The sequence below is a fragment of the Choloepus didactylus genome (genome assembly GCF_015220235.1).
Source record: "Choloepus didactylus isolate mChoDid1 chromosome 11 unlocalized genomic scaffold, mChoDid1.pri SUPER_11_unloc3, whole genome shotgun sequence".
In the NCBI taxonomy this organism is placed as follows: domain Eukaryota; kingdom Metazoa; phylum Chordata; class Mammalia; order Pilosa; family Megalonychidae; genus Choloepus; species Choloepus didactylus.
This window is the reverse complement of record NW_023637580.1, coordinates 2,886,402-2,913,625: the sequence shown is the minus strand read 5'-3', so window position 1 is coordinate 2,913,625 and position 27,224 is coordinate 2,886,402. Positions and strand designations below refer to the sequence as shown.

At 37.4% G+C, this 27,224-nt stretch overlaps 1 protein-coding gene and 1 pseudogene across 2 annotated transcripts; both read left to right on the top strand.

Moving 5' to 3' along the window:
• LOC119524639 overlaps positions 1-1,137 on the top strand; it is a 2,748-nt pseudogene extending 1,611 nt beyond the window's left edge.
• Positions 1,138-8,159: 7,022 nt separating this feature from the next.
• LOC119524671 (zinc finger protein 596-like) lies at positions 8,160-23,777 on the top strand. Of its 2 annotated transcripts, XM_037823359.1 has the most exons (6): positions 8,160-8,226; positions 18,794-18,877; positions 20,482-20,608; positions 21,378-21,473; positions 21,946-22,028; positions 22,479-23,777. In XM_037823359.1, the coding sequence occupies exons 2-6, from the start codon at positions 18,866-18,868 to the stop codon at positions 23,679-23,681; spliced, it is 1,521 nt and encodes a 506-aa protein (XP_037679287.1). In that variant the 5' UTR covers positions 8,160-8,226; positions 18,794-18,865; the 3' UTR covers positions 23,682-23,777. The 2 variants fall into 2 exon arrangements, with proteins under 2 accessions (XP_037679287.1, XP_037679288.1); XM_037823360.1 differs by lacking the exons at positions 8,160-8,226; positions 21,378-21,473 and having other exon boundaries at positions 18,621-18,877.
• Positions 23,778-27,224: the final 3,447 nt, after the last annotated feature.

Below are 27,224 nucleotides of genomic sequence, written 5' to 3'. Positions count from 1 at the left end.
TGGATCCTGTTTTTTATCCATCTTGCCAGTCTATGTCTTCTTTATTTTAAATTCAGTTTTACTGAAATATATTCACACACCACACAATCATCCACAGTGTACCATCAACTGTTCACAGTACCATTATGTAGCTGTGCATTCATCACCACAATCAAGTTTTGAACATTTTTCTTACCCCAAAACACGTAAAAATCGGAACAAAAATAAAACTAAAAAAGAAAACCCAAAGCATTCCACCCCCCTTCCCATTCTATTTTTCATTTAGTTTTTGTACCCATTTTTCTACTCATCTGTCCATACACTGGATAAAGGGAGGGTGAGCCACAGGGTTTTCACAATCACACAGTCACACCTTGTAAGTTATATAGTTATGCAATAGCCTTCAAGACTCAAGGCTACTGGGTTACAATTTGACAGTTTCAGGTAGTTCCTTCTAGCTATTCCAATACACTAAAAATTAAAAAGGGATATCTGTATAACACATAAGAATGCTGTCTAGAGTGACCACTTGATACCATTTGAAATCTCTTAGCCACTGAAACTTTTTTCGTTTCATCTTGCTTCCCCCTTTTGGTCAATAAGATTTTCTCAATCCCACAATGCCAGGTCCAGTCTCATTCCCAGGATTCATGTCCCCCATTGTCAGGGAGATTTACAGCCCTGGGAGTCATGTTCCACATAGTGGGGAGGGCAGTGAGTTTGCCTGCCTAGTGGGCTTAGAGAGAAACAGGCTATGTCTGAGAGAAAAAGAGTTTCTCTTGGGGAAACCCTTAGGCACAATTATAAGTAGGCTTAGCCTCTCTTTTCCAGTAAAAACCTTCAACTGACAGTCCTCTATGATTCTGAGACCATCAGTATTAATGCAGGTGGAGAAGTCCAACTTGTCAGCATTTTCTCCTAGTTCCTCAGGAAGGCCCTGCATATACATTTTTATTCTCTTCCCAAATTATTTGTGATGTATCATGATTTCACACTAACCTTTACAAATCTATGATATCTCACTTCTTATTCAAAGTTCCATAAAATTGTGGTGTTTGAATAAACTGACCATACAAATTAAATTATTTAGTGTGCTACAGGAAATAAAACTCCTGCACCAAATAAACATTTCATCTCTTGTTCTCATGCAGAAGTTGAAGTTTTAAAACATGGTCAGTAACAGCCTTTACCCTTTGACCTGATTTGCCTTAGTCCTAACCAGATCTGTTTCATTCATAACTCTAATTGAATTCTGAATGAATTCAGCTTTTGAAACAGTTGCTGTATGAGGTAATACTGACATTCATAGTTGCTGAGCTCTAGTTCTGAGTTTCAGGGGTTGCACAGATACTCAAAGCTCCAGAGGACAGCAAGTAATACACAAAGAGCTCAGCATTTCAAATTTGGAGATAACCGTTACAACTCAGGAATAGATGTGACTGCTGTAAGAGCTTACAATCTAGGGACCATTAAAGTAAGCATTCTCCTCATAACCTACGCTCTAAGATTCAATTATCAGAGTTTACACATAATAGTTAGCCCATAGTAGTGAGGCATTATAATATTTTTGCTTCTGGTGTTCTTCACTCAAAACTCTGTCCTCAAGATCCATTCACCTATTTGAATGTCTCACAACTTCATTCCTTCTTGTAGCTGCTCAATAGTCTATTGTAGACATAATGCTGAGTGAAATAAGCCAGACACCAAAAGAGAAATATTGTATGTTACAACTAATGTGAATTCTGTGAAAAATATAAAATATTTCATATTGTAAAATGTAAGGGACCTAGAGATAGATAGCAACTAGTGAAGGGGAATGATAATCTAATAAGAACAGATAAGCTATTGAGGGCAATCTCAATGATACAGGAATTCTCAGGAATGATTATGGTTTTCAAATTTTCTTGGATATGGTAGGAACATATTGGGAGCAATGTAGTTACCTTAGGTTATTTGTTTTTCTTATTCCTTTGTTTGGTTATGGTATGTTAATTTTCTTGGGGTATGGTGGGAACATGTTGGAAGTAATGTAGTTGTTTAAAGTTATTTGTTTTTCTTAATCTTTTGCTTTGTTTTGTTTGAAATGTTGGGGTTCTTTTGTTGTCTGTTTTTCAATTTTTCAATAAAGTTAAAAAATAAATAAAAGATCAATTTTCCATAAAAATGTCTATTGTATGCCTACACCACAATTCACCATTCTGTTCATCAGTTGATGTTTCCTAGGCCACCTCCATCCTTGGAGCACTGGGGGGAAATGTGGAACTATTAAACTTTCCCACCTGTGAAACTGGATATTCTCTCAAGCATTAGGTACTCTCAGTTTAATAAGCCAAGCCTTCTGTCTTTGGGCTTGGCCTTATGAAACTTATTCCAGCAAAGAAGCTAAGCCTACCTATAAGTATGCCTAAAAGTCACCCTCAAAGAACCTCTTTTGTTGCTCAAATTTGGCCTCTCTCTCTAAGCAAACTCTGCTAATAAACTCACTAGCTTCCCCCTATGTGGAACATGGCTCCCAGGGGTGTAAGTTCTCCATGGCAATCTGAGACATGACTCCCAGGGATGAGCCTTACCTTGGCATTGTTGGATTGAGAATGCCTTCTTGACCAAGAGGGGGAAAATTAAACAAAGTAGGTGTCAGTGGCTAAGAGATTTCAAATACAGTTGAGAGGTTATCCTGAAGGTTACTCTTATGCAAGCTTCAGCTAGATATTCCAAATGGCCACAGTAAGCCAAGCCCAAATCAATTGTAGTTCCAAAAATTCTAAAGAATACCCAGGTCCCCATCTGATAATCTATAAAAGTTTCACTCACTAAGTTTATTTTTCAGAAAGTTAGAACTTCCACATTGTTTCTATGCCAGATAAGTCCCAAAACCCAGAGACAGCAGCCTCTTCAAGAACATCAACCACTGCATCCCTCTTCCCCATAATGTCAACAGCCCATTTCAATATGAAAAGTTTAGAATAACCACTGCCCAGATATCCCTGAAGATTGAGACAGTGGTCAAATGAGGAGGAGTAGCAACAGACAAGATAGGATTTAAAAAACGAATCATTACATAGACATTTTTCTAGTCTCTAGTGTATTAGGAAATCTAGAAGGAAATAACTGAAATTGTGGAACTGTAACCCATACCATACTTTGAAATTTCCTTTAGAACTACTTGTTAAACCATACTTTAAATGTTACCATGTGTCTGTGTATATATATTATATCTCCCAATAAAATGTGTTAAAAAAATACACCACTGCTAAAAGACCAATACAACCCAAGTGATCATCAACCAATGAATGGATAAATCAAATGCGGTCTATACATATGGTGGAATATTATTCAGCAGTGAGAGGCAACGAAGTCCTGAAACATGTGACAACATAGATGAACCTTGAAGGCATTATGTTCAATGTAATAAGTCAGTCACAAAAGTACAAACATAGAATGATCTCATTAATATGTGAGCTCAGAGATAAAATCTAGAATATAGGTTATCAGGAGATAGAATGAGGCCAGAGAATGGGGATAGAGGCTTAATATGTGCAGAATTTTTAAATAGGTTGAATTTAAATGTTTGGAAATGGAAATTGGTATTTGTACAAGTTGTCTGGCAGGATAGAAGTATGTGGGCAGTCCATTTACCAAGGAGTCAGGAGAACATGAAGCAGCTAAGGGGATGGAAATTTAAATAACAGACAAAAAGAAAGCATTGGGAGAACCTAAGATGGTGGCTAGGAGAGAGAGGGCAAAAAAACACCTCCTTGAAAAATACTAGATAAAAGCCAGAAAGTGACCCAGAACACCAGTTCCAGCGATGCACCAGCTGGACAAGGTCTGCTAAATCCACAGGGACCGTGCACTTGGTGAAACTGGGAATCTGCATTCTGAAACGAGTGAGCCTGCTGAATACCTGGCAGCCACGCTGTGTTGTGGGGAAACCATGGGTTGGCATTTGGAGTCAAACTAATTCTTTTTTTTAAATTTTATTTTGAAATAATTTCAGAGTTATAGGAGCAGTTGCAAAAACAATACAAACCCCATACACAGAACTCCAGCATACCCTGTCCCCCTCTTCCAGTACCCCAATCCACCAACTTTAACATGCTGTAACACCACTATTTATTTCCCTCCCCCCTCCCTCCCTCCCTATCTATCATCCATCATCTATTGCTCTGTCTTCTGAACATATGAGAGCTAGCTGCACACATCCTTGAACAAACACTATAATTCACATATACACTTCCCATGAACAAGAACATTCTTTTATGCAATCCCATTAAATGCAGCTAAGAAGTACAAGAGATTCAACATTGACACAAAGCTTACATTCTATATTTCCTTTTCATTTTTTTTTCCTTATGTCTCAACTGTGTTCCTTTGAGCCTCCTGTCCTCCATCCTCAGATCCCATCCAGGATCATCCTTGGCGTTCAATTGTCATCTGTTTAGACTGTCCTTTTTTTTTCTCAATTGTGGAAACATATATACAGCCTAAATCTTCCCATTCCACCCCCTCCCTAGCATTCCATTAGTGGGATTAATCACATTTAGAATGTTGTAATGCTATCTCCTTCCCACCATCCGTTACTAGAAATTTCCCTTCACCTCAAACAGCAACCCTACACTTATTTCTTAACTCCCCATTGCCCCTTCCCCCATTTCTCTTAAACCATACTCTACTTTTCATCTCTATGGTCATATTCTCTGATAATTTCTTTGTGTTTACTGTGGGGCTTAAAATTAACCTCTTAAATCCATAACAATCTTGTTTTTCTTTGATACCAATTTAACTTCAATAGGACATGTAAACTATGTTCCTATAAGCCTCCATTCCCCCACCTTTATATAGTTCTTGTCAAAAATTACATATTTTACATTGAGTTCAAAACCATTGATTTGTCATTAGAGTTTGTGTACTTTATATCATGTAGGAAGTAAATAATGGAGTTACAATTAAAAAATTATTGACTTCTATTTGTATTCCATTGTGGTCAGAGAATGTGCTTTAAATATATTCAATTTTTTTTAATTTATTGAGGCTTGTTTTATGTCCCAGCATATGGTCCATTCTGGAGAAATATCTGTGATCACTAGAGAAAAATGAATGTCCTGGTGATTTGGGATGTAAGATTCTATATAAGTCTGATAAAATTCTCTATATCTCTTTCTTCTTTCTTTGTTTCTCTGTCAGTAGGGCTTCCTTTCGTATTGAAGTAGGGCAGGTCTTTTATCGGCAAACTCTCTCAGCATTTGTTTGTCTGTGAAAAATTAAAGCTCTCCTTCAAATTTGAAGGAGAGTTTTGCTGGATAAAGTATTCTTAGTTGGAAATTTTTCTCTCTCAGAATTTTAAATATGTCATGCCACTGTCTTCCTGCCTCCATGGTGGCTGCTGAGTAGTCACAACAGTCTTATGTAGTTTCCTTTGTATGTGGTGAATTGCTTTTCTCTTGCTGCTTTCAGAACTTGCTCCTTCTCTTCAGTATTTGAGAATCTGATTAGAATATGTCTCAGAGTGGGTTTATTTGGATTTATTCTATTGGAGTTCACTGGGCATTTATGGTTTGTGTATTTAGATTGTGTAGAAGGTTGGGGAAGTTTTCCCCAACAATTTCTTTGAATACACTTTCTAGACTTTTGCCCTTCTCTTCCCCTTCTGGGACATCAATGAGTCTTAAATTTGGATGTTTTATTTTATCTATCATATCCCTGAGATCCATCTCAAGTTTTTCAATTTTTTTCTCCATTCTTACTTTTGTTCTTTCATTTTCTGTTCTGTGGACTTCTAGGACACTCAGTCATTGTTCAACTTCCTCTAATCTTGTATTATGAGTATCCAGAGTCTTTTTAATTTGTCCAACAGTTTCTTCTATTTCCATAAGACCTTCTATTTTTTTTATTTACTCTTGCAATGTCTTCTTTATGCTCTTCTAGGGTCTTCTTTATGTCCCTTATATCCTGTGCCATGGTCTTCTTCATGTCCTTTATATCCTTTGCCATGTTTTTGTTCCTCAATTGTAGTTCTTTGATTAATTGTGCCAAGTACTGTGTCTCTTCTGATATTTTGATTTGGGTGTTTAGGATTGGGTTCTCCATATTGTCTGGTTTTATCATATGCATTAATATTTTCTGTTGTTTTGGCCTCTTGACATTTGCTTTGCTTGATAGGGTTCTTTCAAGTTGTAAAAAAAAAAGTGTCAATCTAATTTTTCAGAAATACAAGTTGGTGGTGTACACTTTCTCTAACTAACCAGCAGATGGTGTCTGCAAGTCACCTATACCCCTCAAGTCAGTTCTCCTCAACTTTGACTTTGTGGTGTGTGGGGAAATGATTCTTGTGGGGTTCAGTTGGTGAACTCAGTTTGGATGTGTTGTTGGAGCTGTCTGCCTGAATGTGGGGTATGTGTCTTGGTGGTTAGGGAGGCAGGGCAGCTTTAATATTCAAACTTCTCAGGTGTTCCCAGAGATTCAAGGCTGTTATAAGAGTCTAAGCCTTCATTTCAGTTTTGCCCCAGATTTTCTCTGTCACTAACCCACAAACCATGGGCACTGACATAGCATCCCTGATTTTTCTGAGCAGGCCCCCCTTCTCAGCTGTGATCTTCCAGGACCTCTGCTAAGGGAAGGCTGTGCTACTTCACAAGTGCATGCCATCCCTCAAGGGAAGCCCCGGGCCACCAGGCCATGCAGGGGAGCTCTCAGCCTGATGCAAAGATGGCTGAATGGGGCATCTCAACCCCTCCCCTTTTTGCACATTTCCTCCTTGCCAGCTCTGGGACAACTGGTGCAGCTCTGGGCTGTGGGCATGGCCCTGGGCAGGAGTGTCTCCAGCCCACTGGGGAGCCAGCTGCAAGCAGCAGGGTTTCTTTCTCCTTTTGGCTCTCCCCTCTGCTCCCCTGACCCTGAGGGAATCTGCAGTGGGCTATCCTCCATGCCAGACACTGAGAGGTTGCCTCAGCCTGCTCCTGCCATGTTTCACTGTGTGGTTCCCACCATCACAACTGCATCTGCTCCTGGATTTTTCCCTTTTTATTTTTCTAAAAAGAACTAATCTGTCTCCAAATGCCAACCCCCGGCTTCCCCACACTGCAGCATGGCTGTGGGTCTTTCAGCCAGCTTACTCACTCATTTCAGAATGCAGACTCCTGGTTTCACCAAGTGCATGGCCCCTGTGGTCCTAGCAGACCTTCTCCAGCTGGTGCATCACTGAAACCAGTATTCTGGGCCACCTTCTGGTTTTTAGCTAGTATTTTTCACAGATGTGTTTTTTTGCCCTGTCTCACCTAGCTGCCATCTTAGGTTTGGGATCTCAGGCTAGTTATTTTTTAAAGAAAACCCAAAAGCAGCTGCAGATATGGCAGTGAGAACCACACAGTGAAGCATGGCAGGAATGGGCTGTGCAAACTCCTCAATATCTGGCATGGAAGATACACTTTTACGCACCTGCTGCTAATTGTCTCTGAGTGAGGCAGGCAGAGGTGAGCCAAAATGGGAAAATAACTACATCCCTTGCAGCCATCTTCCCAGCAGACTGGGAATGCTCCTGCCTGGCACTGGAACCATAGCCCAGAACTGTGCCAAAAAACCCAGTGTGATGGGAGGTGTTTCCAGCATCATGTGCACACACCACAATATCAGGCATGGACAATAGCCTTTCACACACCCACAGCTAATTGTCCCATAGCTGGGAAAGCAGAGCTGTGCAAAAAGGTCGAAATTAACATGCCCTATACAGCCATCCTTACAGCAGACTGGGAACACACCTACACAGCCCAGTGGCCCAGAACTTCCCTTGAAGGATGGTATGCAATTGTGATGTAGCAGAACATTCCCTCAGCAGAGGCCATAGGAGGGCATGGCTTGGAAGAGGGACCCACTTACAAGTCCAAGGGACCATATGCCAATACCAAGGACTTGTGGGTCAGTGGCAGAGATGATCTGTGGTGGGACTAAGGTGAAGGCTTGGACTCTTGCAACAGCCTTAAATCTCCAGGAACATCTAGGAGGTTTGACTGTTAAAGCTGCCCTGCCTCCCTAAATGCTCAGACACATGCTCCACATCCAGGGCGGACGGCACCAACAACACACCCAAACTTGGTTCACCAAGTGAACCCCTCAAGAATCAGACCCCCACACACCACAAAGACAAAGTTGGGGAGAACTGACTTGAGGGGAATTGGGCCTCAGCCCCAGAAGCGTCCCCGGGACCCACCCGGAGGCGCCTGCAGCCGCGGGGCAAGTCAGAGACACCGCGCGGTGAGTAAAAAGCCTCCTGTTTGCAGCCTGATGGGGAGGGAGCTTTGCAGCGGCTACTGCGAGATGCAGTTTCTTAAATAGCGAGCACAGAACCTTCATTTTCTTCACTGATCCCACGGGAATGATTCTTTACTTTCTCATGGAATATTTTAGCAAGACTTGTTTTACCAAAGTATCCATTTACTGAAGGGGTTGCCAGCTCAAAATCTGGCATACTGCAAGGGTGTTTCAGCGAGTTAGGATTGTTGCTAGAGACAGTCGTAATACAGATCCAGAGAAAGGGAAAAAGCGTATCCAATACCGAAATGAATGTACAAATATGCAAATATTGGAACTTTCCAATGGCGTAAGTTGGGGACAGGTCAGTCCTGGCTGAGCCACGTTGCAGCCCCAGGGGAAAGGGAAAATGGTGCCTTTTGTCTGCGCTTTTATTAATGTTTTTTCTTTTTAGCAGTTGGTATATCTTGCAGTGCTAACGTAGTTGGAAAAAATGTTGAAAAATGTACGAGTATTAAAATTCCCAACTTATTTCCATTTTAAATGTAGTTTTCACTCATAACGAAATTTATTAGAATTTTACTTTTCTGGCTTTAACGGAAGCAAACTCATGACGATGGACAAATTACAGACTGAGCTGTGTGGCAACAAAACCATTTATTTGAGGTGTTAGAATTGCAATTCAGGGAGCACAGATTAAGGTAGCAACCCAAACTGTGTCCCGTCTAGGGGCTTCCAAGCACGGGTTTTTGAAGACAAAGATTTTTTAAGTTGTTTGTAAAGAATTATGTTTGGATATTTATGGCTTTCCAAATTTGCTTTAAGTTAGTTTACTGATTTCTTTATCTTATAGTCATTTCTTGGCATCCAGATGTCTTCAGAAACATTGTTGCTTTTGGTTTTTGCACACCATGGCAAATTGTGATCTTTGGCTGAAACCTGCGTAAGAGTAAACTGACTGGTCTCTCTAGTCTTTCTTAAATCTCTTAGCCATAGTAACTGCATTTTATTTATTTTCTCACCTATCAGTAAGAGTTTTGAAATATACTTACTCATTTTTTTCTTTATGTATTTATATATGCCACTTCCAAATTAAGATGTTTACACGAAGTAAAATTCATGTATTAAGAGAAATCTATTATTGAAAATCAAAACACGATGGTTATTTTTATTATCCACTATTGCATACTGCTTAAAACTTTTTAGGATAAAATTTCTGGAGGACTTTGTTAGTATAGTAAAGTCAATGGCTGCTTTTTGTAAATCAGATGTATTCATTAAAACTAAATTTCTGCTGTTAAAAATACCAAATCTGAAAGCACTTAGTTTAATCTTGCATGTCTCCATTTGAATGACAAAATTAGCTCTTCTACAATCTCAATTTTTATATGCCTCTTTCCCATAATAATTAATATTTTCATCTGATAATGAACCATTTTTCAAATTCTTTACTTTTCATTTTTCTCTATTTTCAAATTTAAAGCTTTAGACTTTTTCCATATTTTCTCTGGTTCTAGTCACTAATCCCTACGTCAAAGACTTCTGCACCTAAAGGGCTCTCTGATGCAGAAATCTCATCCTGTCACCATCCTGCATTAACTTTGGAGGTGAATTCCCACTGGCCTTAGAGCTAGGACCCTAGGACTCATAAAGAGTGGCCTTTGGACTGTGAGTGCTCCTTTCTGCTGCTCTTTCTGGTTCAGTCCACCCCATTTGCCTGCGGTGCATTCTGCTCTCACTTTCTGGGAAGAGCCGGCTCTCTGTTGTCCCTGGAATTTTATACCTGTGTCCTTCAAGCTACTTCTTATCCCAAGCACATTTTCTAAGACTTAGCCCAACCAAATCCTTAGGGTTTAGGTAACATACCTGTTCTTTCAGAAAGGTTTTTTCCATCTCCACAAGTGAAGTCCTTTGGTGTTACATATGCAAGTTAATCTTGTCATTTTACTCTAGATTATCTCTTCTAAACTAAACTTAAACTCCACAAGGCAGGTGATTGATCATTTGATTTGCCAATATAATCCTACTCCCTGGCACAGCTCTGACTCAAATTGATCATCTCTTGCCTCTAGAATGTTGCAGAATAGCTAGACTAGCTAGATGAAGGATAACATGAAAAATATGAGTTCCATGATGGTAACATAAAAATATAATACATTGTTACCTAATATACCTGCTATTAAATACATACTACAATATTTTTTTAAGAACCATGAATTTTTAAGAGTAAATGTTATAAAGAAGGCTTGGTGTGTTTTTAGGAATTTGTCTAAGTTGTCTAATATGTAGGTGTGCAATTTAGTTTGCAATTCATTTTGTAGTTCCTTCATTTGTAAAATTATGTTTTTTGAGATGGTTGTCCTTTTTTAACATAGATGTTTATCACTATGAATTTTTTCTATGAACTCTGTTTTCATTTCATCCTGTAAGTATTGATATGTTGTATATTTGTCTCTGTTTGTCTCAATGTTACTTCTAAATTCCCTTGTGATTCATTCTGTAAGCCATTGGTTGAGATTGTGTTGTTTAATTTCCACAGATTTGTGATTTTCCAGTTGCCCTTCTGCTACTAACTTACGGTTCCATTCCTTTTGGTCAAAGGCGATATTTATGATTTCAGTGTTTTTCCATATGTTATAGGGTTACATGTGATCTAACCTGGGGAAAGTTCCATTGTAACCGAGAAGTTAGGATTTAGGGAATAATTATAATTACTGCATCATAATATAGATGTTCCTTTTTTGCTCTCTGGTATATTAGAGTAGACAGAGGGAAATACCTGAAATCTCTGAACTGTAATCCAGCTGCTGTGATTGCTGATGATTGTATAGCCGTTTTCTTGTGCCCTTGTGATTATAAAAACCTTGTCACTTGTACCCCCTTTGCCCATTTTTTTTCAACTTTAGAGTCTCATAATCACAAAGGCAACCTCTTAATGTTAATGACAGAATTGGGTCAACTCAGAACTAACCATTGACTTGTTCTTGTGATGGTTACCTTAGTTCCAGCATAGCTCCACCCTTTACATTTGTAAATTGTACTTCATCTTCAGAACCCAACTTCTGTGCCTTCACGTTTATTAGCTGGTCAAAGCTGCCATCATCTCTGTCAGAATGCCTGCCCCTAACCCATCTCATTTTGCCCCTCACCTCTACCACCTCTTAAGTTCATGGAAAAAATATATATATATTTTACTCGTTATGTATGTTGTGCATTGAGTGAAATTGATTATTCATGATGATAAAATAATCTCTATCTTCCCTGATATTTTCTCTGTTCATTCTATAAGTTGCTGAAAGAGTTGTACAAACTCTTCAATTCAAATTTGTTTTTATTTTCTATTATATATTGTATTTCTGTCACTTTTCAGAAGTAACGATATTGGGCATGTTTGAGTTTTAAATTGCTTTATTTTCCTGGAAATTTAAACTGTTTTATCATTAGGAAGGAGCACTCATTTTCAAGTATTTTGTCCTTGTTTCTTTTGATTGATACTGACATAGTACAAAAGATCTACTCTTTGTAGTGTATACATTGTGTATATGTTCCGCCTTACTAACAATCCCAGGGAATGTTTTAGATGAGTTTCTTGTAGACCATGTGTTTATTTTCTTTTTAAATCCAATTCACAGTATTGATTGTTTACATGGAGTATTTATATTGCATTGTAATCTGCCTTCATTTAATGCATTTTCTGTTTGTCCCTTCTCTTTTGATTGTCCTGAATGCTTTCTTGGGCAAATTTTTTATTAACATACTGTCATTATTTAAATTTTGGTATTTAGTTCAGTGTAGATTTTTTGCATTAATTTAGTTTTTTAAAAAATATTGCATTAAAATATTATTTTTCTTTGATTACTCGTTTTTTGTCCTCCCCCCCCTTAATTTGTGTGCCTGAGGTGAGTGTTTCATGTGTCTCGCCCTAGTGATGGTTTTGCAAACATGTATAGTTCATGGCCACAATCAGATCCACATTTATCAAGACACTGCCCCATTGCACTCCAGTTTTGTTTCATTAGAGAAGTTGTAGGTTTACAGAAAAATCATGCATAAAATAGAGACTGCACATATACCACCCTATTATTATCATCTTGCATTAGTGTGAAGATTTGTTACAATTCATGGAAGAACATTTTCCTAATTGTACTATTAGGTATATATCATTATTTACAATAGGGCTCACTGTTTGTGTTGTTTGTTTTTTTAAATTTTTATTCTAGTAACATATATACATACTAAAACTTCCCCCTTTAAGCACATTCATTATATAATTCAGTGCTGTTAATTACATCCACAGTGCTTTGCTACCATCCCCACCATCCTTTCCCCAAACTATACTATCAACCCAAATAGAAACTCTGTACAATTTAAACCATAACTCCCCATTCCCTACCCCCACCATGGACCCTGATAACCTATATTCTAGATTTTGTCTCTATGAGTTTGCTTATTCTAATTATTTCATATTAGTGAGATCATGCAATTTTTGTCCTTTAATGTTGGGCTTATTTCACTCAGCGTGATGTCTTTACGGTTCACCCATGTTGTCACATCTATCAGAATTTCATTCCATTCTATGATTGAGCAACATTCCATTGTGTGTATATACTGCATTTGTTTATCCACCGGTTGGTGGGCACTTGGGTCACTTCCATCTTTTAGCAGTTGTGAATAATGCCACTCGTAACATTGGTGTCCAAATATCTGTTTAATACCTGCTTTAAATTCCTTTGGGTTGGTATCTAGAAGTGGGATTGCTGGGGAATGTAATTCTATACTTAACTTTCTGAGGAACTACCAAACTGTCTTCCACAGTTTGCACACATTGAGCAACCACTCCTGATTCTCTACCCTCGTTCTATTTCCAGGTAACTTACATTCTAGATTTTATCACTAAGGGTTTACTTATAATAATTAGTAATGATAAATATAATATTTATCATTTTGTGTCTGACTTATTTTACTCAACATATTGTTCTCAGAGTTCATTCATGTTGTTACATGCTTCAGGATTTCATTCCTTCTGATTGCCAAATAGTATTTCAGCATGTTTATACCACATTTTGTATATCAATTCATCATTTGATGGACCCTTGGGTTGTTTCCATCTTTTGACAATTGTGAATAATTGCTTCTATGAACTTTGGTGTGCAAATGTCTGTTTGTGACCCTGCTGTCAATTATTCTGGGTACATAGCTAGTAATTCTTAGATCATATGGCATTTCTGTTCCTAGCTTCCTGATGAACCCGCAAACCATCTTCCATACCTGCTGCACCATTTTACATTCCCACTGGCAGTGAATAAGTGTTCCTGTTTCTCCACATCATCTCCAAAACTTGTAGTTTTCTGTTTGTTTAATAATGTCCATTCTGGTAGGTGTGGAATATCTCATTGTGGTTTTGATTTGCATTTCCCTAATAGCTAGTAAAGCTGAGCATTTTTTCATGTGCTTTTAGCCATTTCTATTTCCTCTTTGGGAAAAAATGTTTATCCAAGTCTTTGGTCCATTTTATTTTTTTTTTTAATTCATTTTTATTGAGATCTATTCACATACCACGCAGTCATACAAAGTGTACATTCAGTTGTTCACAGTACCATTATATAGTTGTGCGTTTATCACCAAAATTAATTTTTGAACATTTTCACTACCACACACACAAAAATAATAAGAATAAAAATTAAAGTGAAAAAGAACAATTAAGGTAAAATAGAACACTGGGTGCCTTTTTTTTTTGCCCCCATTTTTCTACTCGTTCATCCATATACTGGACAGAGGGGAGCGTGGTCCATATGGCTTTCCCAATCAGATTGTCATCCCTCATAAACTACATTGTTATACAATCGTCTTCAAGATTCCTGGGTTCTGGGTTGTAGTTTGATAGTTGCAGGTATTTACTGCTAGCTATTCTAATTCATTAGAACCTAAAAAGGGTTGTTTATATTGTGCATGAGAGTGCCCACCAGAGGGACCTCTCGGCTCCTTTTGGAATCTCTCAGCCACTGAAACTTATTTCATTTCCTTTCACAACACCCTTTTGGTCAGGAAGATGTTTTCCATCTCATGATGACGGGTCTAGATTCCTCCCCGGAAGTCATATTCCACGTTGCCAGGGAGATTCACCCCGTGTGTCAGATCTCATGTAGGGGGAGGGCAGTGATTTCACCTTTCAAGTTGGCTTAGCTAGAGAGAGAGGGCCACATCTGAGCAACAAAGGCATTCGGGAGGAGGCTCTTAGGCACAATTATAGGGAGGCCTAGCCTCTCCTTTGTAGCAACAGTGTTCTGTTGGGATGTTTTTGAAGACTGATTCAATCTCTGTATTTGTAATTGGTCTATTGAGGTTTTCCTTTTCTTCTAGAGTTATTGTAGCTTCTTTGTGTGTTTCTGGGAATTTGTCCATTTCCTCTAAGTTGTCTGGTTGGTCGGTGTACAGTTCATAGTAACCTCTTATGATCTTTTTTATTTCTTCAGCATGTGTGGTACTAACCTCCTTCACATTTCTGATTTCGTTTATTTGCATCATCTCTCTTTTGGTGTTTGAACAGTCTAATGGTTTGTCGATTTTGTTAATCTTCTCAAGGAACAAACTTATCATGGTTTAATTGATTCTCTATTGTTTTCTCCGTTTCATTTATTTCTGCTCTGATCTGTATTATTTGTTTCCTTCTGCTTCTTTGGAGATTAGTTTGTCCTTCTCTGGTTCTCATTTTCTTCAGTTAAGTCCTTGTTTTAATTCTTTTTGCCTTTTTAATGTTGGCATTTAGGGCTATACATTTTTCTGTCAGCACAGCCTTCACTGCAACCAATAAGTTTTGATATATGTGTTCTCATCTTCATTTGTCTGGACTGATTTCTCTTACAATTTCTTCTTTGTCTCGCTGATTGAGTGTGTTTTTTAACCTTCCTAAATTTAGGAATTTTTCAGTTCTCTGCCTATTAATGATTTCCAGCTTTGTTCTAGTATGATCAGAGAATGTGCTTTGTATATTTCAAGCTTTAAAATTCATAGAGAGCTGTTGCCCCAGCATGTAGTCTATTCCTGGAGAATGAACCGTGAGCACTTGAGAAGAATGTAAATTCCGCTTGTTTTAGGTTTTAATATACTATATATGTCTGATAGGCCCTTTTTATTAATATATAGTGTCCTTTGTCCTCATAACATTTTTGTATTTGATGTATCTTTTGTCTAATATTATTACAGCGACTCTAGATTTGTTTTGATTACTGCTTGCATGGAATATTTTTTTCCATCTGTTCACTTTCACCCTAATTGTATCTTTGTGTCTAAAATGAGTCTCCTGTAGACAGTATGTAGATGGTTCATATTTTTTAACCCATTCTGCCACTCTGTGTCTTTAGATTGGGGACTTTCATCCATTAACATTCAGTGTTACTTCTGTAATGGCTGTACTTCCTTCAACCACTTATCCTTTGTTTTTTGTTTGTCAGATCTATCTTTTTTTTCCTCTTTTATCTTTTTAGTTTCCCTTACTAATACTCGTCATTTCTGTACCCTCCTCCAGGCCTTCTCTTGTGTCTTTTCTTTTCAGCTATCAGAACTCCCTTCTCCCTTTAGTAATTCTTTTAGGGCATTTCTCTGTTAACGAACTCTCTCAGCTTCTATTTGTGAGTATTTTAAACTCTCCCTCATTTTTGAAGGATAGCTTTGCTGGAGGAGAATTCTTGGTGAGCAGTTTTTCTCTTTCAGTACCTTACATATATCATACCACTGCTTATTGCCTCCTGCTGTCTGATTTTAGTCAGCACTTAGTCTTATTTGGCTTCCCTTGTATGGTGAAATATGTTCTTGGTAAAATGTTCTAGGTCTAATTAGGTTTATAACATTATTTGTCTTTTTTTAATCTATTGATCTTCTGTCTAGATGATTTCTTCATTATTGGAGTTGTGCAGTTGAAGTGTCCTGTTATTATTTTGTAACCATCTATTTACCCCTGAATATCTTTCAGTATTTGCTCTATATATTTTGTCTTTGCTATTATATTTATATATTTATAAGTGTTATTTCTTGTTGAGTTTACCCCTTTATCCATATGTAGTGTCCTTTTATGCCCCTTGAAACAGTTTTTGACTTTAACACTGTTTTCATCTCACATTGCCATGGAATTATTTTTCCAAACTTTCACATTCAGCATTTTTGTGTTTGAATATGAGGAGTCTCTTGCAAACAGCACATACTAATGTCATGCTTTTTTTGTTCATTCTGTCTTTTGACTGTTGTACTTAATCCATTTACATTTAAAGAAGTGACTGGTGTGCAGGACTTTCTTTTGCCATTTTGCTTCTGGTCTCTGTAAATCTTACTCATTTTATGTTTAATATCTCTGTAAATACCTACTATGAAGGTTTTTGTTACTTGTAGTGTACCATTTTGCTTTCCTTCTTATTTCTTTCTGTATGTATGTTTTCAGATATTTTCTTTGTGCTTGCTAGCACTTAAAGTTTAAAAGCCTAAATCTACAATAATCACATGTTATTTTCTCTCCAAATTTAGCATACAACACCAACACCATCCCAATACTCTTCTGTTCTCTGCCTCAACTTGTTTGTTGTACTTGGATACAAAACCGTAAGTTATAAAACCCCTAGAATAAAACAGGGACACCTTTCATGACCTCGTTTTAAGGCAATGGTTTCTTATACTTTACACCAAAAGCACAAGTAGTAAAAGAACATGGAGAAAAATAGGACATCATGAAAATTAAAAACTTTTGGTATATCAATGGCCTTTTTGGTGAATGTGAAAAGACATCCCAGAGAATGGGAGATGATATTTGGAAAACACATATAATAATGTTTAGTATCCTTAAATTTGTAAAGAAATCATGTAAAACTACAAAAGGTCAAACAACACAATTAAAACATGGGCAGAAGTCTTGAAGAAGACATTTCTCCAAAGAATGGCCAATAATTGTGAAGTTTCTCTACATCTTTAGCCAGTAGTAAAATGCAAATCAAAAACCAGAATGAATTACCCTTTGATGCTGAATAAAATGGCTGCCTAGTTCCCTAGCTGCTAAATCAAATAATATACATGGATTGCCTAACAAAAGAGTATTTATTGATTCTCAGTTTCAGAGGCTAGAAGGCTGGCTTTCTCCCAGGTCAGTATATCTGGCTCTTCAGCAAGTATTGGGGATCCTGTGCATTTCCATCGTGTTGGAAACCACATGGCGAGTATTCTCCTTCCTCTGTGCTCTATTGTCTTCCAGCTTCTGGTGCTCCTCAAGGCTTCCTCCTCATGGCCTCCTTCTCTGTGTCCATTTTCCTTTGCTTATAAGGACTTCAGCCATACTGAATTACAGCCCACCCTCATTCATTTTGGGAACACCTTAACTATTGAAAAATGTGTTCACAACAGGGCCAGGTATTGGGTCTGAATACACCTTTTGTAGGGGAAGTGATTCAATTTGCTAAAGCTAATTTTAAAAAGTATATTAAGTGCTGGAGAGCATGTGGAGACAAAAGAACAGTTGTTCATTGTTGGTGGGAATACAAAATGATGCAGTCACTGTGGAAAATAGTGTGACAGTTCCAGAGAAAGCCAAGTGTAGAATCACCATATGACCTGAAAATTCAACTCCTAGGAATATGTCCAACAGAATTGAAAGCAAGGACACAAACAGATTTATGCACACTGATGTCCATAACAGCATTACTTACAGTAGCCCAAATATGAAAGCAACCCATGTGTTCATCAATGGATGAATGGATAAATAGAATGAATATAAATAAAATGAAATGTTTCAGCCATAAGAATGAAGTTCTGATATATGCTACAAAACCCATGAACCTGCAAGAGAGCACCTTGACTGAAATAAGCTAGATAGAAGAGGGAAAAATTGTTATGAGCTTGCTTACTTACATGAATTTGCTAAAATATGCAAAATGTGTAGATTTAGAAACTAGAATACAGATTACCAGATGCCAGGATGGGGGTAGGAAATGGGAAGTTTGTTAAAAGTTTCTTTTTGGGATGATGGAAAAGTTTTGCTAATGGTTGCCTGCAATGGTTTGCACTACATTGTAAATTAATTATCACTACCGAACTGTATATTTGAAAGTGGTTATAATGGGAATTTCAGGTTTTCTGTATTTTACCAGAACAAAAACTTTTTTTAAAGAAACCATAGAACTGTACAACACAAGTGGTGAACCTTGATGTAAACATTGGATGACAGTTAATATAATATTACTGAAGTACCACACTAATGCTGCATGTTAATAATAGAGAAATAATTTGTGTGTGTTACAGGGGAGATATATGGGCAATCTGTAGTTTCTGCATGATTTTTCTGTAAGTAACAAAAATAAAAATTATCTCTACAATGAAATTATTCATATACTCTTTATTAGTCAGAGGGCAAAGACCTTCCTAATTTGGGATTTGGAAGAGAATGGTCCTCCCCATATTTCAGTTGGAACACATTTCATGTTCCTGTTGATTAGATAGGGTTAATCCAGGTGATGACTTGGAATTCTTGAGAAGTGGGTTTGGAAATTGTACGCAAGAAAGACTGGAGTCTCATGGCTTCTTTCTCCATTCTCAGTTTGCTCGACTACTGCTTTTCTGTTTGTAATGGAAATGAAGAGGTAGAAAGTAGTCAGCTCAACTGTTGACAATGCAAGCACTGGTGAGTATGGAATACTTTATTAACTGAGATTACACTTGCATTGCCAGGCATGGTCTGGTTCCTCCTATTGGCTTGGGTATCCTAAAGGCAGTCAGGAGTTATTCAAGGCTCTGAGCTCCAGTTAAGTTTATCCCTGCCTCCGGGAACGTCACAGTAGGTTACGGTTCATAATATGTAAGCTCCGTTCCAATATTACATTAAATTGTTCCAGTCTCCACTAAGGCTGTTCTTAATGAACAGATGTGAGAAGTTTTCTTTTTTTTTTCATCAGACTGTGGTCACATTTTGGAAATAATGCCCTCATTAATAATGTCAGTGCCTCCAGTTGACTTAGGAATGATTTTAAAATAGATGATAGAGATGAATAAGAGCAGAAGATTACAGTTAAGAAGGGAGGCTGAATGATCACGTGAGTAATCAATCCAGTGTGAAGGTGCTAGGGTGGAGGGCTGTGTATTGAGAGGCACGTGACAGTTAGGTAATAGAAGGAAAAGAGGAATCATTTATATATTTTTCCCAATTTTAATTTTCTTTAGATTTTAATAGAATGTGTACATTTTGGAAAAAAAAAGATAACTACAATTCTACTTACCCACTTGTCCCCAGTTGCCCAATTTCCAATTTTGTATATAACTTTATCCAGATTTTATAAAGCGATGAATAGGAAGTATTAACTTTATTTTTGGTTATCCATTCAGGAGAATATAGTAAGTAGAATGAAATTCATGTTCCTGTGAAAATTTTTGAAGAATTGGAGAGACTGAAACAAATTAAGAGAATTATTTTACTATTGAAAAGAAAGGACAGATGATCATAGGGATATGAAAACTGGTGTCTGGAGTTCCAAGGGAAAATTCAAAATGTAAGGTCTCATAGCACTGTAATGGTCTTGGACTGTTTTTCAGAGAGGAGTCTTGGGGGTCGAAGATGTATGTAGGGAGCCTTCTATACTTGCATCTTATCGTGATCCTCTGAGTTATGTAGCCTTAAATGAGGCAGCACCTACCAATTGCAAATTACGCGTGAAACCTATTGAGTTTTCAGAATACTACTCTTTGATGCAATGTTCTCTGCCATTTTAAAGAATAATAAATGAATGTGTTGTTGGTATAGGAAGTACTCTGCATATATTAGCTCATTGGATCTTTCAAAATCCCTAACATGTTTTAAACAATTGTCTAGATGAGGGGAAACTAAGGACATCTAGGGGAATGATCTAACTAGATTAATAATTTAAAAATGGTACGTCACGGACATTACCCTGTGAGGAATCTATATGTTTACATGAAATCAGTGGAGAAGTGTATTTTTTTAGGAATTGTGCAAATTGTATAATCTCCATCTGGAAATCATGATTTCCAGTTACTGGGAATTTTTCAGCTTATACCACAATACATATCATGTAATAATCCTTTATAAAGGAATTTTTGTTTTCAGTGTGTGTTTATCTGAAATTCATATGGCATTTCAGCATTGAGAATGAACTGACTGAAACCTTCTATATACATACAGTCCCTGCTTACTCAGTGTTATAATCTTGACCATCCTACTTTGCACTTGGTAGGGTTGGTTCTGTTTGAACCCAAATATTCATGATGTTTTAGGAGTCATTGGCCTTTAACGACATTGCTATAGACTTCCACCATGAAGAATGGACTCTCCTAGATACATCTCAGAGAAAGCTCTTCAGAGATGTGATGGCCGAGATCATCAGTCATCTGGTTTCAGTGGGTGAGTCTTTCAAAATTTATTTATATATCCATTTATTTTCTATTTCCATCTCATCTGCCATCTATTCCATAAATGTTTAGAACAGTCTTTCCATATTGCTTTATATTCTTTATATCTTCTTTATTATATTTTTGTTTTTCTAAATTTTAGTATTTTATAGCATGAGCAGCTGCCTAAGAATATTTCTTCCTTTACTCATTTCTTATAACTAGTTTTTCACCACATTAGGATATGATCTCTTTGACCACAATTTCATGTCTTTGTTGGTATTCCATCTCCACCACTCAGATCAGTGCTGAGAACTCAATGAATGATTTTTGAAACCATAAATACATGGATTAAATATGTTTTCCGTAATTATACACTGAGGCTTTATACCACAGTAAAAAATGAGGCATATTTTCTCCACACATAGAAATTATATCATTCTCATGGAAAATTATGCTTATTGGATTCTTTTTTAAAATAATTACCAACCACTGTGGAGATACAGGATTTTACCCTGTTGTCAAATATGGATGATTCTGCAGTCTCTTTGAATTTGGGCATGGACATATTCAACCAGAGGTCCTCACTGTATTTGGACACAAAGTCGAGTTAGCCCTTTGATTTGAAGGATTGTCATGATTCTGCGTTCCAGGTAGAGTTCCCTTGGCTAACTTTTCAATGTTTACCTTTTTCTTCTTTGGTAGTCTTCCCTGGACTTGATTATCATCCACTTTAGTCAGCACATAATTCAAAAATCCATTTATCATTTTCCTGCAAACAGGATTTCAGGTCTGCAAATCAGATATTCTTTCCCAGTTGGTGCAAGGAGAGGAACTGTGGAGAGAAGGAATAGGATTCCTCCAAAACCAGAGTTCAGGTGAGCTCTAGGAACCTGTGCTTCTGTACAAGGAAAATCTGTTCAGTGAGTAAGAGGGTTTTTGGAATTATCAATTGCAGAATTCTTCAATGTGTTCTATTTTCAGTAATGTTGGGAGGATGTTGGAGAACTCTTCCTCAGGCTTAGGGAAGCGAATATTCACATACTATTGGAGTTAAGCTTTCATGTAATGGCCCTTGGCCTGTTCCTCATCTTTGAATGTTTTCCTTCTCTTTACCTTTCTAACATCCTATGTTTTTATTTTTCTCATAGTCCAAACTAAAAATCCTTACTGATTGTTAAGTTTCCTATAATGTGTTCTATTTATTAGTTTCCTTAACTTGACATTTGTTCTTCACTAAGGTTCCATATTTGAAACCTACTTATAGGGACATTTGGGTCTTTTCATCATTTTCATTCTTCTAATGCTTCCCGAGTGATTTATTTATTTCTTTATTTCCTGTTATCTCAGGCAGGGAAAGTGGGTATAAAAAACAAGAAATGGTAACCATACAAACTATCTACAGAAAGGATACATCTACCATCATGTCATTGGTAAGTTTCATGGGTGTAAATTTTTGTCTTGAAAATCAATAACAGGGAATGGAATAAATTAGGAATTCAGTACAATCATCTAAGTAATTGAAGGTGATATTAAAGGCTAAGTGAGCAAAAATCTGGATATTTTTGATTAATGGAAAAATTTGCTTGAAGACAGAACCATAACCTTGAGTTCTTTTAAGAAGACAATTGCATAAGTATGGCTCATATACCTAATCCTTGAAGCATCATGAGCCTTCAGAATTCATCAGAACTCTGCAGTTGGGATGGCACAAGAGAGAAATCCTCTGTATATGGAGGAGAATGATGTCTGTGTAATTACATGGGGAAGATTTTAATTGGAGGGCATAATTGAATGATCTGTCAAGAATTCATAGGTGGAGAAAGGGTTGAATGAATACATAGACAAACTTTTTAAATCTCTCCTCTTCTTCCCAATTGCAGAGATCTCACATTCCAAGGAATCCCTCTAAATGTAATGATTTGCAAGAATTCACACACACATCCATAGTTTCTCAACATGCATTAATTCAGAAGGAAAAGAAACCCTATTTCGGCAAAGTATTTGGAAAAGACCTCATTGACCAGCCATCTTTTACGCAAGATAAGCAAGGTCACGCTAGAAGTAATTCATGTAAATATGTAAATGGTAAAGCCTTGATTCAGACCTCTGGCCTTAGACGACACAGTGGATCTGACATCGGAGAGAAACCTTTTGAATGCCTTCTGTGTGGGAAGGTTTTTGCTCATTGTTCTTCCCTTAGACGACATGAGATATCTCACAGTGGAGAGAAACCCTATGAATGTTCTCAATGTGGGAAAGCCTTTACTCAGTGTTCTTCCCTTAGGCAACATGAGAGAATTCACTCTGGAGAGAAACCGTATGTATGTAACCTATGTGGGAAAGTCTTCGCCTATTTTTCTGGTCTTAGACAACATGAGAGGACACACACTGGAGAGAAACCCTATGAATGTCTTGTATGTGGGAAAGCGTTCACCTATTGTTCTGGTCTTAGACAACATGAGAGTACTCACACTGCAGAGAAACCGTATCATTGCCATCATTGTGGGAAAGCTTTTGCTCAGCCTTCTTATCTTAGGTTACATGGGAAAATTCACACTGAAGAGAAACCATATGAATGCCATCTATGTGGGAAAGCCTTCAGGACATGTTCTTATCTTAGAGCCCATGAGAAAATGCACACTGGAGAGAAGCCCTATGAATGTCACGTATGTGGGAAAGCCTTCAGTCATTGTTCCTACCTCAGGCAACATAAGAAAATTCACAATGTAAAGAAACTATATGAATGTCAAGTATGTGGGAAAGTCTTCACACATTGTTCTGGCCGTAGACATCATGAGAAGACGCACACTAAAGAGAAACCCTATGAATGTCATATATGTGGGAAAGCATTCACCCATTGTTCTGGCCGTAGACGACATGAGAAGACTCACACTGGAGAGAAACCCTACAAATGCCATCTATGTGGGAAAGAATACACGACATGTTATTATCTTAGAGTTCATGTGGGAAATCATGCTGGAGAGAAACCTTTTGAATGTCATCTATGTGGGAAAGTGTTCACCAGTTGTTCTGACCTTAGAAAACATGAAAGAATTCACAAGGAGCATAAACCACGTGGGTGAAGGTATCTTTCACTAATTCTGGCCTTAGACTACATGAGAAAATTTGCACTTGAGAGTAGTGGTGTGACTGTCTTTGGATAAGTGGGAAAACCTTACTTTTATTTTATATTTGGACATTCCTTCTTACAGCTGCATGATTTTCCATTGAGTGTATGTACCACAATTTGTTTATCCACTCCTCAGTTGATGACCATTTGGGCAGCCTCCATCCATTCACAGTTTTGAATAATGCCGCTGTAAATGTTGGTGTGCCAGTACCTATTTTTGTTCTTGCTTTCAGTTTTTCAGAGTACTTATGTAGTAATAGAATTTCTTGATCATATGGCAATTCTATACTTAGCTTGCTGAGGAACTGCCAAACTGCCTTTCTGAATGGCTGTACCATTCTACATTCCTACCAACAGTGAATAAGTGTGCCTATTTCTCCACATCCTCTCCAGCACTTGTAGTTTTCTATTTTTTGATGATGGCATTCTAGTAGGTATGAAATGGTATCTCATTGTGGTTTTGATTTGCATTTCCCTAGTAGCTAGTGAAGCTGAGAATATTTTCATATGCATTTATTTAACACAATTTTATTGAGATAATATTAACACACCATACAACCCATCCAAACTCTGCAACCACTGGTTCACCATAACATTACCTAGTTGTTTATACAACCTCTTGATCAATTTTAGAACATTTCTATTACTCCAGAAAAGAAATAAAGATTAAAAAGAAAACCCAAATCCCCCCATATGCCTTATTGACCTCTAGTATTGATCTATAGTATTGGTTGATACATCTGGTACTGTTGATGAAAGAGTCTTAAAATACTACTAAACTATAGTCCATAGTTTGCAATAGGTACGTTTTCCCCATACTCCCTTCTGTTATTAACTCCATGTAATAGTGTCATACATTTTTCCAGTTCAGGAAAGAACTTTTTTATATTTGTGCAATTAATCCCAGACATTGTCCACCACAAGATTCACTGTCATACATTCCCGTGTTTTAACATCCAACTTTCTGGTGACATACATAACTCTAAACTTCCCCTTTCCACGACAGTCACACAGAGTTCAGCACTGTTAATTATTCTCGCAATAATGTGCTCCCATCACCTCTGTCCATTTCCAAATGTCTAACTTCAACCTAGTTAAAGATTCTGCACATATTAAGCACTGCACCCTGTTCTTTAGCCTCATTCTGTATATTGGCAATCTGTATTCTATATTTGATGCTTATGAGTTATATTATAATTAGTTCATATCAGTGAGATCATATAATATTTGTCCTTTTGTGTCTGACATTCATTTATTTATGATGTCCTCAAGATTGTCCATGTTGTCATGTGCTTCAGGACTTCATTGCTTCTGAATAATTTTCCGTCATAGGTATATACCACATTGTTTATCCATTCACATGTTGACAGACACTTGGGGTATTTCCATCTTTTGGCAATTATGAATAATGCTACTATGATCATCATGCAATGTCTGTTCACATCCCTGATTTCATGTCTTGGTATATCCTGAGTCATAAGGCAACTCTAAACTTAGCTTCCTGAGGAACTGCAAACCACTCTCCACAGCAGCTGTACCATTTTATATTACCAGCAGCAGTGAATAAGTGTTCCTATTTCTCCACATCCTAACACTTGTAGTTTCCTGTTTCTTAGAGTTCATGTGAGAACTCACACGGGAGAAACCTTTTGAAAATGTGGCCATTTTTGTAGGTGTGAGATGGTGTTCAGATTGCTAATGCTGCCAGAATGCAAAACACCAGAAATGGATTGGCTTTTATTATAAAAGGGGGTTTATTTGGTTACATAGTTACAGTCTTATAGCCATAAAGTGTCCAAGGTAAGTCATCAACAATCGGGTACCTTCACTGGAGGATGGCCAATGGCTTCCAGAAAACCAGTTACCTGGGAAGGCACTTGGCTAACATCTGTTCCAGAGTTCTGGTTTCAAAATGACTTTCTCCCAGGACGTTCCTCTCTCAGTTCCTGAGTGTTCTTCAAAGTTTCCCTCTTGGCTGTAGCAAGCTCACTTCTTCTGTCTGAGCTTATATAGTGCTCCAGTAAACCAGTCAAGGCCCATGCTGAATGAGTGGGGCCACACCTCTATGGAAACTATCCAGAGCCACAGTTGGGTGGGCTGCATCTCCATGGAAACACTCAAAGAATTACAGTCTAATCAACATTAATACATCTGCCCCCACAAGATTGCATTAAAGAATATGGCTTTTTCTGGGGGACATAATATATGCAAACCAGCATGGATGATATGTCATTGTTGCATTTCCCTAATAACATCTTTTCATGTGCTTTTTAGCCATCTATATTTCCTCTTGAGGAAAATGTCTACTCATGTCTTTTGCCCATTTTTAAGTTGGGAGTGTTTAAATTGTTATTGTTGAGTTATAGGATTTTCTTTATATATTCTGGATACAAACCGTTATCAGATATGTGGTTTCCAAATACTCTCTCTCATTGATATGGTTGTCTTTTCACCCTTTTGACAAAGACATTTGAAGCACTGAAGTGTTTTATTTTGGGGAGTTCCCATTTATCAATTTTTTTCTTCTGTTGCTTTTTCTTTGGGTGTAAGTTCAACATTTACAGTATGGTACTGGCATAAGCATGGATATCCGGGCCAATGGAACCTAATTGAGAGTTCTGAAATACACCCTCATCTGTGGCCACTGGATAATTGACAAAGTGGCCATTTGATAAAAAAACAAGGTAGCCATGTCCACTCAAATGGGACAGAACAGCCTCTTCAGCAAATGGTGCTGGGAGAACTGGGTATCCATATCAAAAAGAATGAAAGAGGATCCCTATCTTACACTTTATAAAAAAAAAATTTACTCAGTATATATCAAAGACGTAAACATTGGAGTTAAGTCAATAAAACCAATAAGAGAGAATTTAAGGATATATTTAAAAATCTTGTGATCAAAGGTATGTAATGTCTCAACTCATCCTCTAGTGTACCCATAGAATATAGTTTGCTAAGTGCTATGCTATTGTACTTCTCCATCTTTTCATGAATTTTAATCATTTCCTTGATTTCATGTATACACTTGTGGAGAGTAAAGTATTCTAAATTTGATTGTGGTGGTGAATGCACAATTTTGTCATGATACTGTGAACCATGGATTGTACACTTTGGAGGTATAGTATGGTATGTGAATATATCTGAATAAAACTTCTTTAAAAAATAATCAGAGATTGGTGATGATGTCATTTTCCCAAAAGAGGGTTTTTGGATGAATGGCAGGGCTCATCAAGTTCTTCCTCTCAGGAACTGAACTGTTCCCTGGCTTTGTTACAGCTTTGATTACAGTCACTCTAATCTACTTGTCTTTAAGGTCAGTTTTGTGAACTTATTGCAGGCATATTCCTTTAGTTTTGTGTTATGTCTAGAGAACCGCGAACTGCAGGAGATACGAGGCCTTTCTTGTGTTCCTCCTAGCTAATATATACAATGTGGAGAAATTCATCAGCAAGTTCAAAGATTTTCCAGATTTCTAACCTTGACATACTAACAGTCC

What these genes read in the sequence shown, in the direction of transcription:
- LOC119524671 (XM_037823359.1), top strand. An exon ending in CCTCCAAAACCAGAGTTCAG is followed by an intron (nt 21,474 to 21,945) that starts GTGAGCTCTAGG and finishes CTGTTATCTCAG; the next exon opens with GCAGGGAAAGTGGGTATAAA. An exon ending in CATCTACCATCATGTCATTG is followed by an intron (nt 22,029 to 22,478) that starts GTAAGTTTCATG and finishes TCCCAATTGCAG; the next exon opens with AGATCTCACATTCCAAGGAA.